Raw genomic sequence first — 13,302 nt, 5'->3', positions numbered from 1 at the left:
GGTGATGATTAAGGATGGCTTGAGCCTATGTTAGACGCGATTGGCAATCAGCAGCTAACAGCTGATGCACTGTCTGGACTTTGTACGGAAACATCTTCAAATCTTGTACCAAAATTCGCTGTAAAGACCGTCGACTGATACCCATTTGCGTGGCACGTCGTCTGGTCGATGTCGACGGCGCTTCCATGTCCTCCTCGGCTACAGCAGCATTATTCTCTGCAGAACGGCTACTCCGAGGTCTGCCACGCCTGGCAGCATCTCGTGTTGTGCCAGTCTCTTCGAGGTGAGCAGCTAAACGCCACAGTGTTTCACCAGTAGGCGTTGGACGGCGAGGAAATCTGCGACGAAATTTACGTTGTGCCAAAGTCACCGACCGATTATTGGTCAAATAAATAGTCAGCAATATTCCGCGTTCTGGAGCAGTGTAGCGTAACATTGTTTATTAACGTGTATTTCGCATGTGTTTACTACACAAATGTCAAAACAGAACTTAGGGGCCAATCGCAAAATTTATAGCATTTTCTGATAGGAGGATTACTTTAGCGCCACCTAGTACAAGGCATTTAAGCAACATTCAGGAGACATAAATGTTGGCGATGCAATGTATGTCATCGACGGAGCGCACTTATTACACCGAGTCATTTGGCATCGTGGTGAACCATTTTCATTTATTTGCAGTAACTACATTACGTACGTTCGATCTAAATATAAATCCAGTGCCATAATCGTATTCGACGGATATCTTGAAAATGTAGCAAACTGTAGTACTAAATTTGCGGAGCGATCCCGACGATCACGAATAACTGCTCCAGTAGACATACTTTTTGATGAGACAATGATTCCAACTGTGTCACAAGATAAATTTCTGGGAAGTGATGCGAACAAGAACCCCTTCATTAAAGTGTTGAAAACAAAATTTGAAGCTGAGAATTTCATGGTCTCAAAAGCCACGGAAGATGCGGATACGCTAATCATCAATACCGCAAGACGTGTTTCACCAGCGTTCGACTCCGTAATAGTGGTCGGCGAAGATATAGATCTTCTCAGTGGCTGTGATACAACATGTGCACTCTTTTATCAAGGAAAAATGAAATTCATTAATGTACTCCGAAAAAATCCTAATTTAAACCAGGTTATTGAGGTATTTAAATATCCAACGGTCGATCCAGAGATTATTGCTGAAGCAGGAGAACGTTTTCTTCTTGAATTATACGGTTACAGTGAAAAGTAAGAAAATCATGTCTTTAAATGAGTACAGATATGCATGCTTCACAAAATCTGCATTCATTCCGAACCTATCACCAGGTTCAGCAGTGGTACGGGAATGAACAAAATTAAGAACAATGGGGATGGAACAGAAACAAAAATGGGTTAGTTCCCGTTACGACTCTCGAGCCCCCACCCTAGAATCCTTGTTAAAACGTATTTCTTGTAAATGTAAAAAGGGATGTCAGAATGCCGGTGGATGCAGAAAAGCTGGGTTAAAATACTCCTTCATATGCACAAATTGTACTGATGCTTGTAAAAATTCACAAGAGCAATTGGATTTCGATGAAGAAGAAGAAACTGCGACTATTTGAGAGCAAACGTTTGATGAAACGGACAACGAGGAGGATTGTGATGAGTCTGATAATTGTATCGCAGATGATGCGGACGAGATTTCAGTCTGCGACGTCTTGATCGGTGCCCAAGACGAACTCGCAACGCCTGGTCCATCAGGAACAATAAAACGTAGAAGATTACGCTAAATTTTCGAAAGTGTGCATCACATGTGGATTAGGCCTACAGGGGACACCACGAGAAAAAAAAAACGCGCCGCTTACTCTACCTCTAGGTGGTGTGGAAATGAGTTTTCTCGAAAACGCATATTAAAATGTACCTACTTTGTGGCGCTCATACGCCAAAAACTATTGATTTTACAAAAAATAGTTTCAAAACTCACGCAAAACTTTCTAGGTCAAACTACCAGATGAATGGACTAATGTAAATGAAAAATTACTTCCTTCCGTATCGTAGTACCGTAGAACCCTGTCAGCTGATTGCCCTCTCACCACACAGTGTTGCCAAGCAGTACATTTCGAAACCATTTACAAAATAAACTTAGAAAAATTATAATTTTTATTAAAATAACTTAAAAACACTATTGAATAATGTTAATTATAGATAAATGAACTATTTGCATTTGTTGGTTTTTGGCTTTGGTTTATTAAACAATGAAAAATTATAACTGATAACGCGGATGTGTGAAAAAATGTGTAAGCAAAAATATCAATGGCAACATTGTGTAGATACAACCAAAGACATACACACACAAACCGATGTATTGTGTAAATATGCAACTAAAAGAACGCAGTTGTTCTCTACGGGATGAGTTTTGCTCAGTTTTGTGCTCGTTAGGGGCTGCGGTAAGGGACTACGTACGTCCCAATACTACGATTCACTGAGTTGCGCTGCGCTACCATACGTCATTACTAACTGGGGCTAGAAGCCTATAAACAGTGCGAATACCCTTTGTATTTACTGTAAGCCAAAGCAGTGTTTTTTTAAGCAAAACCCTGATTTCATTTCAGGCTAATATAAAAGAAAATGGGGTCTTCGGGGGAACTTCTTCCTCCTGGTCCTACTACTCGGAAGTACTCTCAATTCTAAGCGGCAGCAAGGCTGTTAATTTCGAGCACCTCATGCAACATAATTTTTGTGAGATAAAATCGTTCCTATTGGTTTTTTACTTCTTTAATTAATAGTGTCGGACAATGAAGGTGATGCGAATGACGATCCACTGTTTGCGTCGGAGGTATCAATGAGCTCCAGAACATCGCTGTCATCTCCAGTACCAGCAACTCCGACTGAACCTAAACAAAATAAAACAATGAGTTTAGAAGCAATTGTTAACTGCTTGGATCGTTCGACTGCATGTCTAGAAAAAGGCTTGACCGACATCAAAGAAATACAAGCCACATGATAGATATTACGAGGAAGGCATTGACTGTAGATGAAAACAAGAATACTATTTTGGAAGAAAAGAAGGAGAACTCGAACAGCTTTTACACGCAGCTTTTAAAAAAAATTAAAGCTACATATTTGTTTTATTTCGAACTCTTGTTGACATTTTTGCAATGCAAATTTTAGTTGAATAGATTGCGAGTCCGGAGCAATTAAATTGTTTTCCTTCTCTTCCTGACTTGCAAGAAACAATAGACCCGCTTTTCTTAGTTTAGTATTCATCGCATTAATTTGTGATTGTTTTAGAATCTGTCTCTTGTATTTACGATTGAATTAAAATATTGAAATTTCTCACAAGGCTTCTTGAAGCTTCACCACAAAAGCAATAGAAACAAGCTGACATCTAATGTTTACATTCAACTGCTGCTTGACTCTTACGTCATTAGGTTATGATGGATATCAAAGCGTAAACAATATAGATTATCTTTTCGGGTTAACTCTGGGATAACCTTAACCTCGCAATATGTAAACGTGCTTTTACATTGACTCTGAACAGTTTGTGGCTTCTGCATGAAATCAAATTCACTTTGCAAGATATTTGAATGTGTTTATTTCTATGTTCCTTTGACAAACGAAGTTGCGTACGTTTTGGTAAACTTAAAACTTTATACAAATTTGATGAACATTTTTACTATTCTGTTCCTTTGAAAACCGAAATTTTATCACGCCTTGTTACATGGAATAAAATATGGATTTTCTAGATAGTATAAAACTTTGAAATTAAAAATAAATAAAAGAAACATTTAAATAAACCTATATGCAAACATAGGACAACTGAGCAAAAGTTCAATTGAATCTTTAATTCATATGTATGTGCCTGTATGTACTGATGCAAGCAATCATCATATCTTAAACGCATTCATTCATTTGAGAGAAAATACCCGAATGATCGAAGTCCTGCCTATGAACAGATCTCATCTACATATGCATATACCTATACATATACTTAGTTCTGTCATAAATTCTGTTACAAGTTAAGTCCGTTATAGACATGAAATTATAATTTTTGTTCTGCAATTCTGACCACAAACTGGATTCAGATTTGGACTTCCAGATGGTCAATTTTCTGCGGCTATGAACCCAGGAAGATTGTCTTTTAGCCACTGCTGAGTTAGTTTTGCCTTACAGGCTGGATCGGAATTATCCTGGAAAAACAAGAAGAGAGTACTGCTCACCAGGCCTGGTACACTTTTGCCCAGGTCTCAACTCCTTTTTTGCAGAAATGAGGAAATGCAACGCCTTAAGCGACTCTCCACCAAAGTATTACAGAGTCTGGATGGTGGGACGCTGAAACCTTGGAACAACATGTTTTGCGTCTTTAGAAGTTTTAGCATATATTTCCATGTGGAGTTGCCTGATCTCCCATCGGGCGCGTGCCAGGTGGTGGATAGAGAAGCTCTGCCATCATAATAATCGCTTTCCCAGCTGGGTTTGCTTTCAACACTCGGTGATGACTCAAAAATTGCCATAAAACAGGGTACCATCCGCGAAGCAAACTGTCTAGGGAGGAGTTTCGAACAAAAGCTGAAAAAGATAATGGAAAACGAAGGATTAATTACTCCAGGTGGAGCCCACACAAGTGGCAATCCAACGGCTTTGGCGGCAGGGGAATGGTCTATGGAAGCCCCAATCATTACCCAAGTCTCTCCTTGATCGGTCTCCTGTTCCGTGGTGCAACTGAGAGCTCCAAACATTGAGGAGTGAGTTGAGAAAACTTCTAAACCGGGCCCTCAAGACTAATCTTGCTGAGGACTGGGAGCCATACTGTCATGTTCAGAGGAACTACAAGAAGCTAATTCGTGAGTCCGAAATAGCTTCCTTCAGGGAGTTCTGCGGCGGTATTTAATCTCTGAGTGAAATGGCGAAATTGGTTAGGATCCTCACAAGGGATCTAACTGAAAAGCTGGGGTCATTTAGGAAATCTGGTGGCTCCTTCACGGAGAAGCAAAGTGAGGCATTAAGCTTGCTGATGTACTCTCATTTTCCAGGTAATGAGATAAGCATTGGCCGCCAACAGCCCTTAACGAAAGAGGCTGCTACACCTTCTCGGTGTGACTGGTACGTTGCCAGATCTATGGTGAATGAGGCCGCCATCCGATTTGCCATAAAATCTTTTGGTAGCTACAAGTTGCCCGGACCAGATGGCATATATCCTGCCATGCTGAAGGAAGGCGCAGAGTGCGTGACAGTAGAAAATTTTCTCTGCATGCCTGGGTTGGCCTATATACCACGCTCTTGGAGGATGGTTAGGGTCGCTTTCATCCCTAAGGTTGGGAGAGATGACTACACCAGTCTCAAAAGCTTTAAACCTATCTGCATGACCTCTTTCATGCTGACAAGTCTCGAACGGCTAGTGGAATTGCATATGCGTCAGAGATCACTGAAGGTTCACCCACTCTCTCCATTTCAGCACGCTTATCAAAGTGGAAAATCCTGCGAGTCGGCACTGCAAAACCTTGTTGCTAATATAGAGCAGGCAATCGACAGGAGGGATTACGCTATGGGCATCTTTTTGGATAAAGAGGGGGCGTTTGATAGTGCCACTTGTGACAGTATATGCTGCTTTGACAGTAGACATGGTGTAGACCAGGTGCTGATGAATTGGAGTCGTTTAATGCTAGCCCAAAGAATCGTCTCGGTACGGGCGGAGGAGGATCTGCTGGTGTTGTCCGGGGTTAATAGAGGCTGCCCCAAAGATGGTGTGCTGTCTCCATTGCTCTGGTGCATGGTGATCGATCCTCTACTCATAACCTTAAATAATGCTGGAGTCTACACATACATATGCGGACGACATAGCCTGTTTAATAACGGGCCCTTCGCTTATGAACACCTCTAGAAAAGTGTAGCAAACTCTGGATATGATGGACACTTGGTGCTGTGCTAATGAGCTATCGGCAAACGCCACCAAATCTGGCATTGTCCTCTTTACCAGAAGGAGGAAGCTTGATGGACTCGTTCGACCTAAGTTAAAAGGAGTCCAGCTATCCAAAAAAATCAAATATCTTGCAGTAATACTCGATAGTAAACTTCTTTGCAAGCCACACGTTGAAACAAAGACATCCTGACAGCTTTCTGGCAGTGCAAAGGTGTCTTTGGAAGAACGTGTGGTCCCTCCCCTAGCAAGGTCTTATGGACCTACGCGGCTATGATAAGACCTATTATCACCTATGCATCAGTGGTCTGGATGAGTAGACTCTCTCTGGTGGGAGTCAGGAGGACCTTATCGAGACTGTTGCACCCGAGCTTTCCCGACTACTTGAGGACCGGCATTAGATGCTTTGATTAGTCTACCACCACTTGATGATTTCATCCAAAGAGAGGCCTTGAATGCCATCTGCAGGCTGAAACACAATGGGAACTGGTACGGCCCCTGTCCAGCATTGGAACACAGAGAAGGCATGGACGTCGATCCAACGATTCTCTCAATGCCCCTTGACTCCATGCCGTCAAGAGTCACACTTGAAAAGAGATACAGTGTAGTGCTGCCAGAGGCTCAGTTGTAGTCAAACGCTGAAAATGAGCTCGGCAAACACTGTTTTCGCATTTTCACGGATAGCTCCAGGACCGAGCATGGCTCCAGCTCAGGGGTCTACGTGAAATCCAGCGGAACAAAACTACATTTTGCTCTTCGAATGCATGCATCTGTGTTTTAAGCGGAGGTGTATGTTGTTCAACAAGTGATAAGCTTTGTTGTGGAAAACCGATGGAGAGACAGATTTATATAAGCTTGCAGTGACAGTCATGCTGCGCTCATGGCCTCAGACAGCCCCCCAACCCCATTAAGAGAAGTTGAGTCCTGTAAATCCAGGCTGAACTATGTCGGTAGACATAATAGCCTGACACTAACATGGGTCCCGGAATACGTGGGTATCGTGGGTGACGAGACCTCTGACTCCTTAGCTAGGATAGCCACTCCCTTCTGCAGCCATAAAAGCCACGGTTAGCAAGTGGGTTACTGCAACCCTCAAACGAGCTTGGCAGACTGAGAGAGACTGCAGATGGACTAAACTAATGTTATCTGTCATGTCTGATCGACTGTCGCAAATCTTCCTGTCATTAAGCCGAAGGGAGTGCAGACAGCTAGTTGGTCTGATGACGGGCCATTTCTGTGGGCGAAGCACATGGAAAGGTTGGGCATCTCAGACAGTAAACTCTGCCCAGCTTGTGAAGGGGAGGATGAGACGGCGGACCACTTCCTGTGCGTCTACCCCGCCTTCGCTCGAATCAGGTTTGAGGTCATTGGCACTGATGTGTTAAGAAGCGACCACCTTGGCTCCTTGGCACCACAAGATCTACTCAGATTTTTTCAGAGATCGGGTAGATTTAAAGAAAATTAAAAGGGAATCCAAGTGTAGTGAAATGGATTTAATTAATGTCTGAGTGCTGCATTTGCTATTTGTCTAGACCAAAAAAATTTATATGTATATCTTTTGTCGGTTTGTTAATTAAAAACTTCTTCAACAGTGAAAATAATATTTTCATGGCCGTTGACCACGTGGGACCGAAGAAGCTGCTCACATCTTTCCTTCTTCTTCTTAACCCTAGAACACACACCCGGGTACAAATGTATCCACTTCAACTTTGAAGTGTTGTAACTTTTGAACCGCTATAGCTCTATACCGCTAACTTCGGATCTAGGAAGATTATTTAGTTTTGAGTTCAAATTCAAAATTTCAACCAGATCGGACCATTGGTTCAGGAGCTACAGCCTTCCAAACACATTATATACGTAAACACACACCCGGGATACGTTTGTACCCCAATAGTAAAAATCCTCATAATAATCAAAAAAAAAACATTTTTTATATTATTTTTTTATTTGAAAAATTAAAAATATTCATTTCACACATTATATTATTGACTTTTATTATAAAAATTATAAAAATGCATCTTATATCTAAGGAAAATCATGGCAAATAGAGCAATTTGTTGATGTGACCGAATGTTCAAGACACATTGGCTTCTTACATTAGGCGCACAGCTTTCTGGTTTTTCTACGGCGTTTTTCCTCTTGTGCGTAACATAAATAGCAAGATCCGGACACAGGTTTTGGCGTGCGCGCTGCGGCAGATGTTGATGCTGGTGTTGACACCATTGATTCCAGCTGTCGGTTGAAATATGCTTCAATAGCAATTTTAGTCGAAAAATTTCGCGTCACTTGACGATTTATGGCTCTTTCTTCAATAATGGGTATACACAATGCTTCAGCCAAGCTGCGCAGGATCTGCTTACGCTTGTTGTTTGTTCTCCAAGGCAACATAGGGTTATTCAAATCGTAGACAATGTAGGCTGCAAGAGCTGTAATGTCCAACATGTTGAAGAACATCGCTAGTGGCCATCGTTTTGTTTGTCTTTGTGTTATGCATGGTCGAAAGCAAAATTACTGCTTTATTTTTTTTGGGAACATAAGAGCACATTGTCACATTATTTTTGAAGCCAAATGTCGTTGAACCAATTGTCCTGTTTTTGTTCTGCTTCATTTCTTGAGGAATATATGATTTGTTTTTGCGCAAAGTTCCAACGATCGTGAGTTTCCAGGTGAGAAGCAGTTCTGCAACTGGCAAGGTCATAAAACAATTGTCCATTGTAATGTTTCGGCCACTTCCTTGGTATTTGGCAGACAAATCCTTCACCACTCGTTCGCCTTGGTTCGTTTCCCTACCAGTTTCTGCTTGGCCAGTATATATTTGTCCATGCAGTGGATATGCATTTGTGGCATCGCAAATCCACCAAACCTTGACACCATATTTAGCAGGTTTTCACGGTATGTACTGCGTAAACTGTGTGCGTCCACGGTAAAGAAATAATTGTTCATCAATCGTCAAGCATGAGCTGGGCTTGTAATGTGCAGCAAGATTATTGTTCATCATCGTCCACAACTCACTGATCGGTGCTGCTTTATCAGTTAGTAAGCGTGTTGCACGAGTGTTTTTATCGTCAAATCTTAGGAACCGCAATATCGAACAGAAACGGTTGACTCCCATTGTGGCGCGATATAAAGGATAGTTTTTGACGCTCCATAAATCTCGAACATGTTCTCCATTGCTATGGTTCGCACCAGTCATAATAAGTATGCCAAAAAATGCATACAGCTCTGTTATTGACACAGGCGTCCATGACTTAGGAGTTGTGTTTGGATGCGCATTCTTGTAAGCATTATAAGTTTCTTTTCCTAACTTATTTGTGTGGCGCATAATTATATCAGCCATTTCAACGTTCATGAAACATTTGAATGTTTGCTCTATTGACAACATTTCAGTGCATCTAGCTGGTCCAGAACGTTCTCTTATAATATTTTGTCTGAGTACCTGACGACTTACATTTGGTTCTTTCATCCACTCAGTACCATCACGTGCAACAAATTTTTCGCTACTAGCAGGCAATTCATTATTTTCTTCTACTTCTTCTTCTTCATCGTCTTCTTCATCATCCTCATAGTCCGCATAATCAGGTAATACTTCTGCGGCACTTTGCGAAACTTCAGCATCGTCATCAGCAATTTCAATGTCATTGAATTGAATTTCTTCTTCATCTTCTGAGTCAAAGTCATAGGGAGCGTCATAGTCACGAATTTCGTCAAATAAAGATTGTATATATGATTCACGCTGTTCCTCAGTTAGCCTGCATAATAAAAAAAATTAGTATATGTTTACATTGTTGCTTATTTTACATTTTTTACCTTCTATATGCTGCACTTGATAAATATTCGTTTCTTCTTGAAGTCATTTCGTATCCAGTTATTTATAGTTTCAGTTATATTTATTTTCACTTCTTACACTTTTGAGCACCAAAACAATAATGAAAATATCAACAGGCAGCATTTATAACAACACCTCGTGTGAAAACAACCCTTGCAGCTGCATATAAAATACAAAAACCAGTTATACCAGTGTATTTGCTACCTACGTACCCATACCTTGCGCGACCTTTTTGCACATATCTTTTGAACCAGGTAGAATATTTCAATGAAATAAAAACCAAAATGTGTATTCGTTGTTACTCTACAAGTATATTATTATAAATTATATTATTTTGTTTTGCATTTATCAGGACAACAACAAAAACAAAAATCCACTGTTGCATGTCCTGACTTTATTTGCCCATATCGCTGGAACCAGTAGGAATATTCGAATGAAACAAAAGACAAAATACTTGTTATATATTAAAAAAAACATTTCAAAAAAAAAATCATAGAAATCGGTTGAATAAGCATTAAAAAAACCGCGGTATTTTCTGGGTGTGTGTTCTAGGGTTAAGCGCGAATTTTCTTCAAGCGCGTTGTCAAAAACAACCCGTTGAGCGAAGAAGGTTTTCGTATGGATATCATGTCTAATTAGTCTTCACATGGATCTGGTCGATACATTAATTTTCCTGGACATGACTTTCTGCCTTCTAAGGGGATTTCTGCGAATTCCTTCTCGAACGGCTTTTATGGCTGCACTAGTTTGAACGGAATGTTTTTCTGCACATTTTTTCTCGCCATATGCGCCCCCGAGGGTTAGGGGGTTAGAATTTGCCCGAGGTAACGGATGCCTGTCGTAAGAGGCGACTAAAAACCACGCCTCAACCTGTTGTTTGTGAGCCAACTCAACAATGGGAGGCTGAGCAAAACAGAAACGGCTTGGTAACGATGGGATCACTGTCGTCATTGGAGCTTTCAACCACCTAAGAGTGCTTAATATTACATTTGCTTGTCGTGCTTGTGGGTCATTCCACAATTAGGGTTTGGCCCCACGTGCATGTAAGTGTAACATAACAGGGACTCAATCTGCTGTTATGCATTTTCTTTTGTAGCCCAACCAAATCAAGGCTCTGTCTACCGAGTCAAGGCGGTAAAACCTTGTCAGAACTCTAAGCTAAGGTGTTAGGTACCCGTGCCGAGAGCTGCATGACTGGTAGTGCTTAAATAACCAGCCGTTAACGGTCCCCTCCGATACCCAGACAACTGCGGTTGTAGCAAGTATCCCGGCTCTGATGCGGCGGGCCATTTCCTTCCGTGCATACTAGTAGGACCAAAATTTGAATTACGACAAATAAAAAATAGTGGTTGCTACGGAAAAACAAAAACTGTACCCAGCACACTCTCGGAAGATGAGCTGCTGGCTTCTAGTCAGGACACTGTGGTCAGACCCAGCACGTCGAGTGCTCACCATAGCACTCCAATGCTGAAGCCTAGAGGTGCTGGCCAATTGGGGTGCCATTAATGGACGGCTGTCAGAAATGATCGTCGAATACCTCATGGCAAACCCACGACAAGTACCTCTTTTCGACTCGGGAGACATCTACCGTGGCTGTAGGGTGATTAAGAGCGCCGATGAGTTCTCCAGAGGTTTTCTGGAGAAGTTCATTGCTGAAGTCAGCAATGCCTGGGAGGGTCTCTCACTTAAGCTCATCCCAGCTTCGGTGATCCCCAAAAGACCCAGAGCCCGCATTTGGCTACCGAAGGCCAATTTGGAGGGTCCAAAGATCCTCCACGGCTTCAAGCTTCAAAACCCTAAGATTCCAATGAACAACTGGTCTATGATCAAGATGGAGGAACCTCAGAAAACCAGCTCCAAGCTGCTAATTTCTGAAGAGTTCCTGAAGGTACTTGAGGAAAAGAAGCACAAACTGCGTTTTGGCCACACGACGGCCACACTTAAGGTCTTCCCCGCGTTTGGTGCTCCGGATGGCGAGCTGGACGGAATAGAGGACGTAGCAAATCAGTTCGGTGAGCTTTGGCCGTCTCCGACGGGCGCGGTACCCAAAGCCAAGAGCTCCATGAAATCCTCGGGGCTCGGTCATAAAGCAGGCTTAGGTGAGCATCCTTTAACGAAGAAATGTTAAGGGTAGCTCAAATGAACCTTTGCCACGCGAGTTAAGCTACCGATAACCTCTGTGTCTTCCTCATGGATCAAGATAAAGATATCTGTCGGATTCAAGAACCCTGAGTTCGGCAGTCTGAGGTCATGGGACTCCAGAGCAGACACTATGGTCTTTTTTATGTCCAGTCGGAAGGTAAGCCTAGGGTTTGTATTCTAGTTAGGAATACTATTAATGCCTTTCTGACTTCTCATTTCAGCTCACCAGTCGTGAGAGTAGTCAAAATCCCTTTATTTGGAACAAGGGCAACACCCCCACGTTTGTAGTTACAGTATCGGAAACATTAAACCTTTGGGAGGAGGTTTTTGATATCACTCTCTCCACTAATTCGCCTGCCGTTAGAGTTGATAATTGGAAGGTTTCTCAGAGAAATTCCTTTTCGGATCGGGAATCCATATCTCCTCACAGGAACCCTAAAAGAAATGACTGGTCCCTGTTCAATCATAATCTTTTGGCTCTACAGCTCTTTCTGAGCTTTGGCCTACTGCACGTGGGACCTCCATACGTCTCGAACGCTTGCGACGTTTTTCCAGTTTGTTATCCTAAGTTTCTTGATGTCATTCTCTAGTTCGTCGGTCCATCTTGTTCTCGGCCTTCCTCTTGCTCTAGTGTTGAACGCTCTGGCTTCTACGATTTTCTTCTGCGCCCTCGTACCGCCCATTCTTGTAATGTGATCCAGCCATCTTAACCGCTGCGCTTTGATGAAACGTATAACATTTTCGCCCTTTATCAGTTGATCTGACTCGTCGTTCCATCTTATCCGCCACTCGCCGTGATCTTTGATTGCTCCGAAAATCTTCTGAGTACTTTTCGTTCAAAGGCTTGCAGTTTTGTTTCATCTGCTTCAATTAGCGTCCACGATTCAGCTGCATAGCATAATACTGGTCTAATGATGGTTTTATACTCAGTTTGAAGCCTAAATAGGTAAATGATTCAACGATTTAAAAAGAAAAATCGTCAATTTTCAGTATGCCTGATGTTGGTTTATTTTGTCTGGACATCATCATATATTTCGTCTTATCTTCGTCGATTTTAAGAGCAATTTTACTAGCAGCAATTTCAATATCAGCGAAGATTTTGGTTAGGGCGTGGATATTTTTGCTGACAATTGCTATGTCATCTGCGTATGCGAATAATTGGGCAGTTCTGTTTAAAATATATCCAGTCCTTTTTGCGTCACTTACTTCATCGATGGCACAGCATAGCATAAGGTTGAAGATTGTTGATGAGAGCGTATCACCTGGTCTTACTCCAGTTTTAATTCTGAAGGGGTCGTATTTTTTATCTTGTATCATTACTTTGGATACAGTTCATTTCAGAGTCATCATCACTATTCTGGTTAGTTTGTCTGGGATCTTGCATTTATGAAATATTGTGGGGATAGCCCTCCTGTTGATGCTATCGAAAGCTTGCTTGATATCAACAAACAGCATGTGC

The 13,302-nt window shown here is 41.9% G+C and overlaps 1 protein-coding gene across 1 annotated transcript; it reads left to right on the top strand.

The window, feature by feature from the left end:
* The first annotated feature begins 11,223 nt into the window (after window positions 1-11,223).
* Window positions 11,224-11,829, top strand: LOC129250575 (uncharacterized). The gene has a single exon (XM_054890190.1). The coding sequence runs from the start codon at window positions 11,224-11,226 to the stop codon at window positions 11,827-11,829; it is 606 nt and encodes a 201-aa protein (XP_054746165.1).
* Window positions 11,830-13,302: the final 1,473 nt, after the last annotated feature.

This window comes from Anastrepha obliqua, chromosome 6 (genome assembly GCF_027943255.1).
Source record: "Anastrepha obliqua isolate idAnaObli1 chromosome 6, idAnaObli1_1.0, whole genome shotgun sequence".
In the NCBI taxonomy this organism is placed as follows: Eukaryota; Metazoa; Arthropoda; class Insecta; order Diptera; family Tephritidae; genus Anastrepha; species Anastrepha obliqua.
Note: the sequence above shows the minus strand (reverse complement) of the source record. Positions and strands in the feature narration are given on the sequence as shown.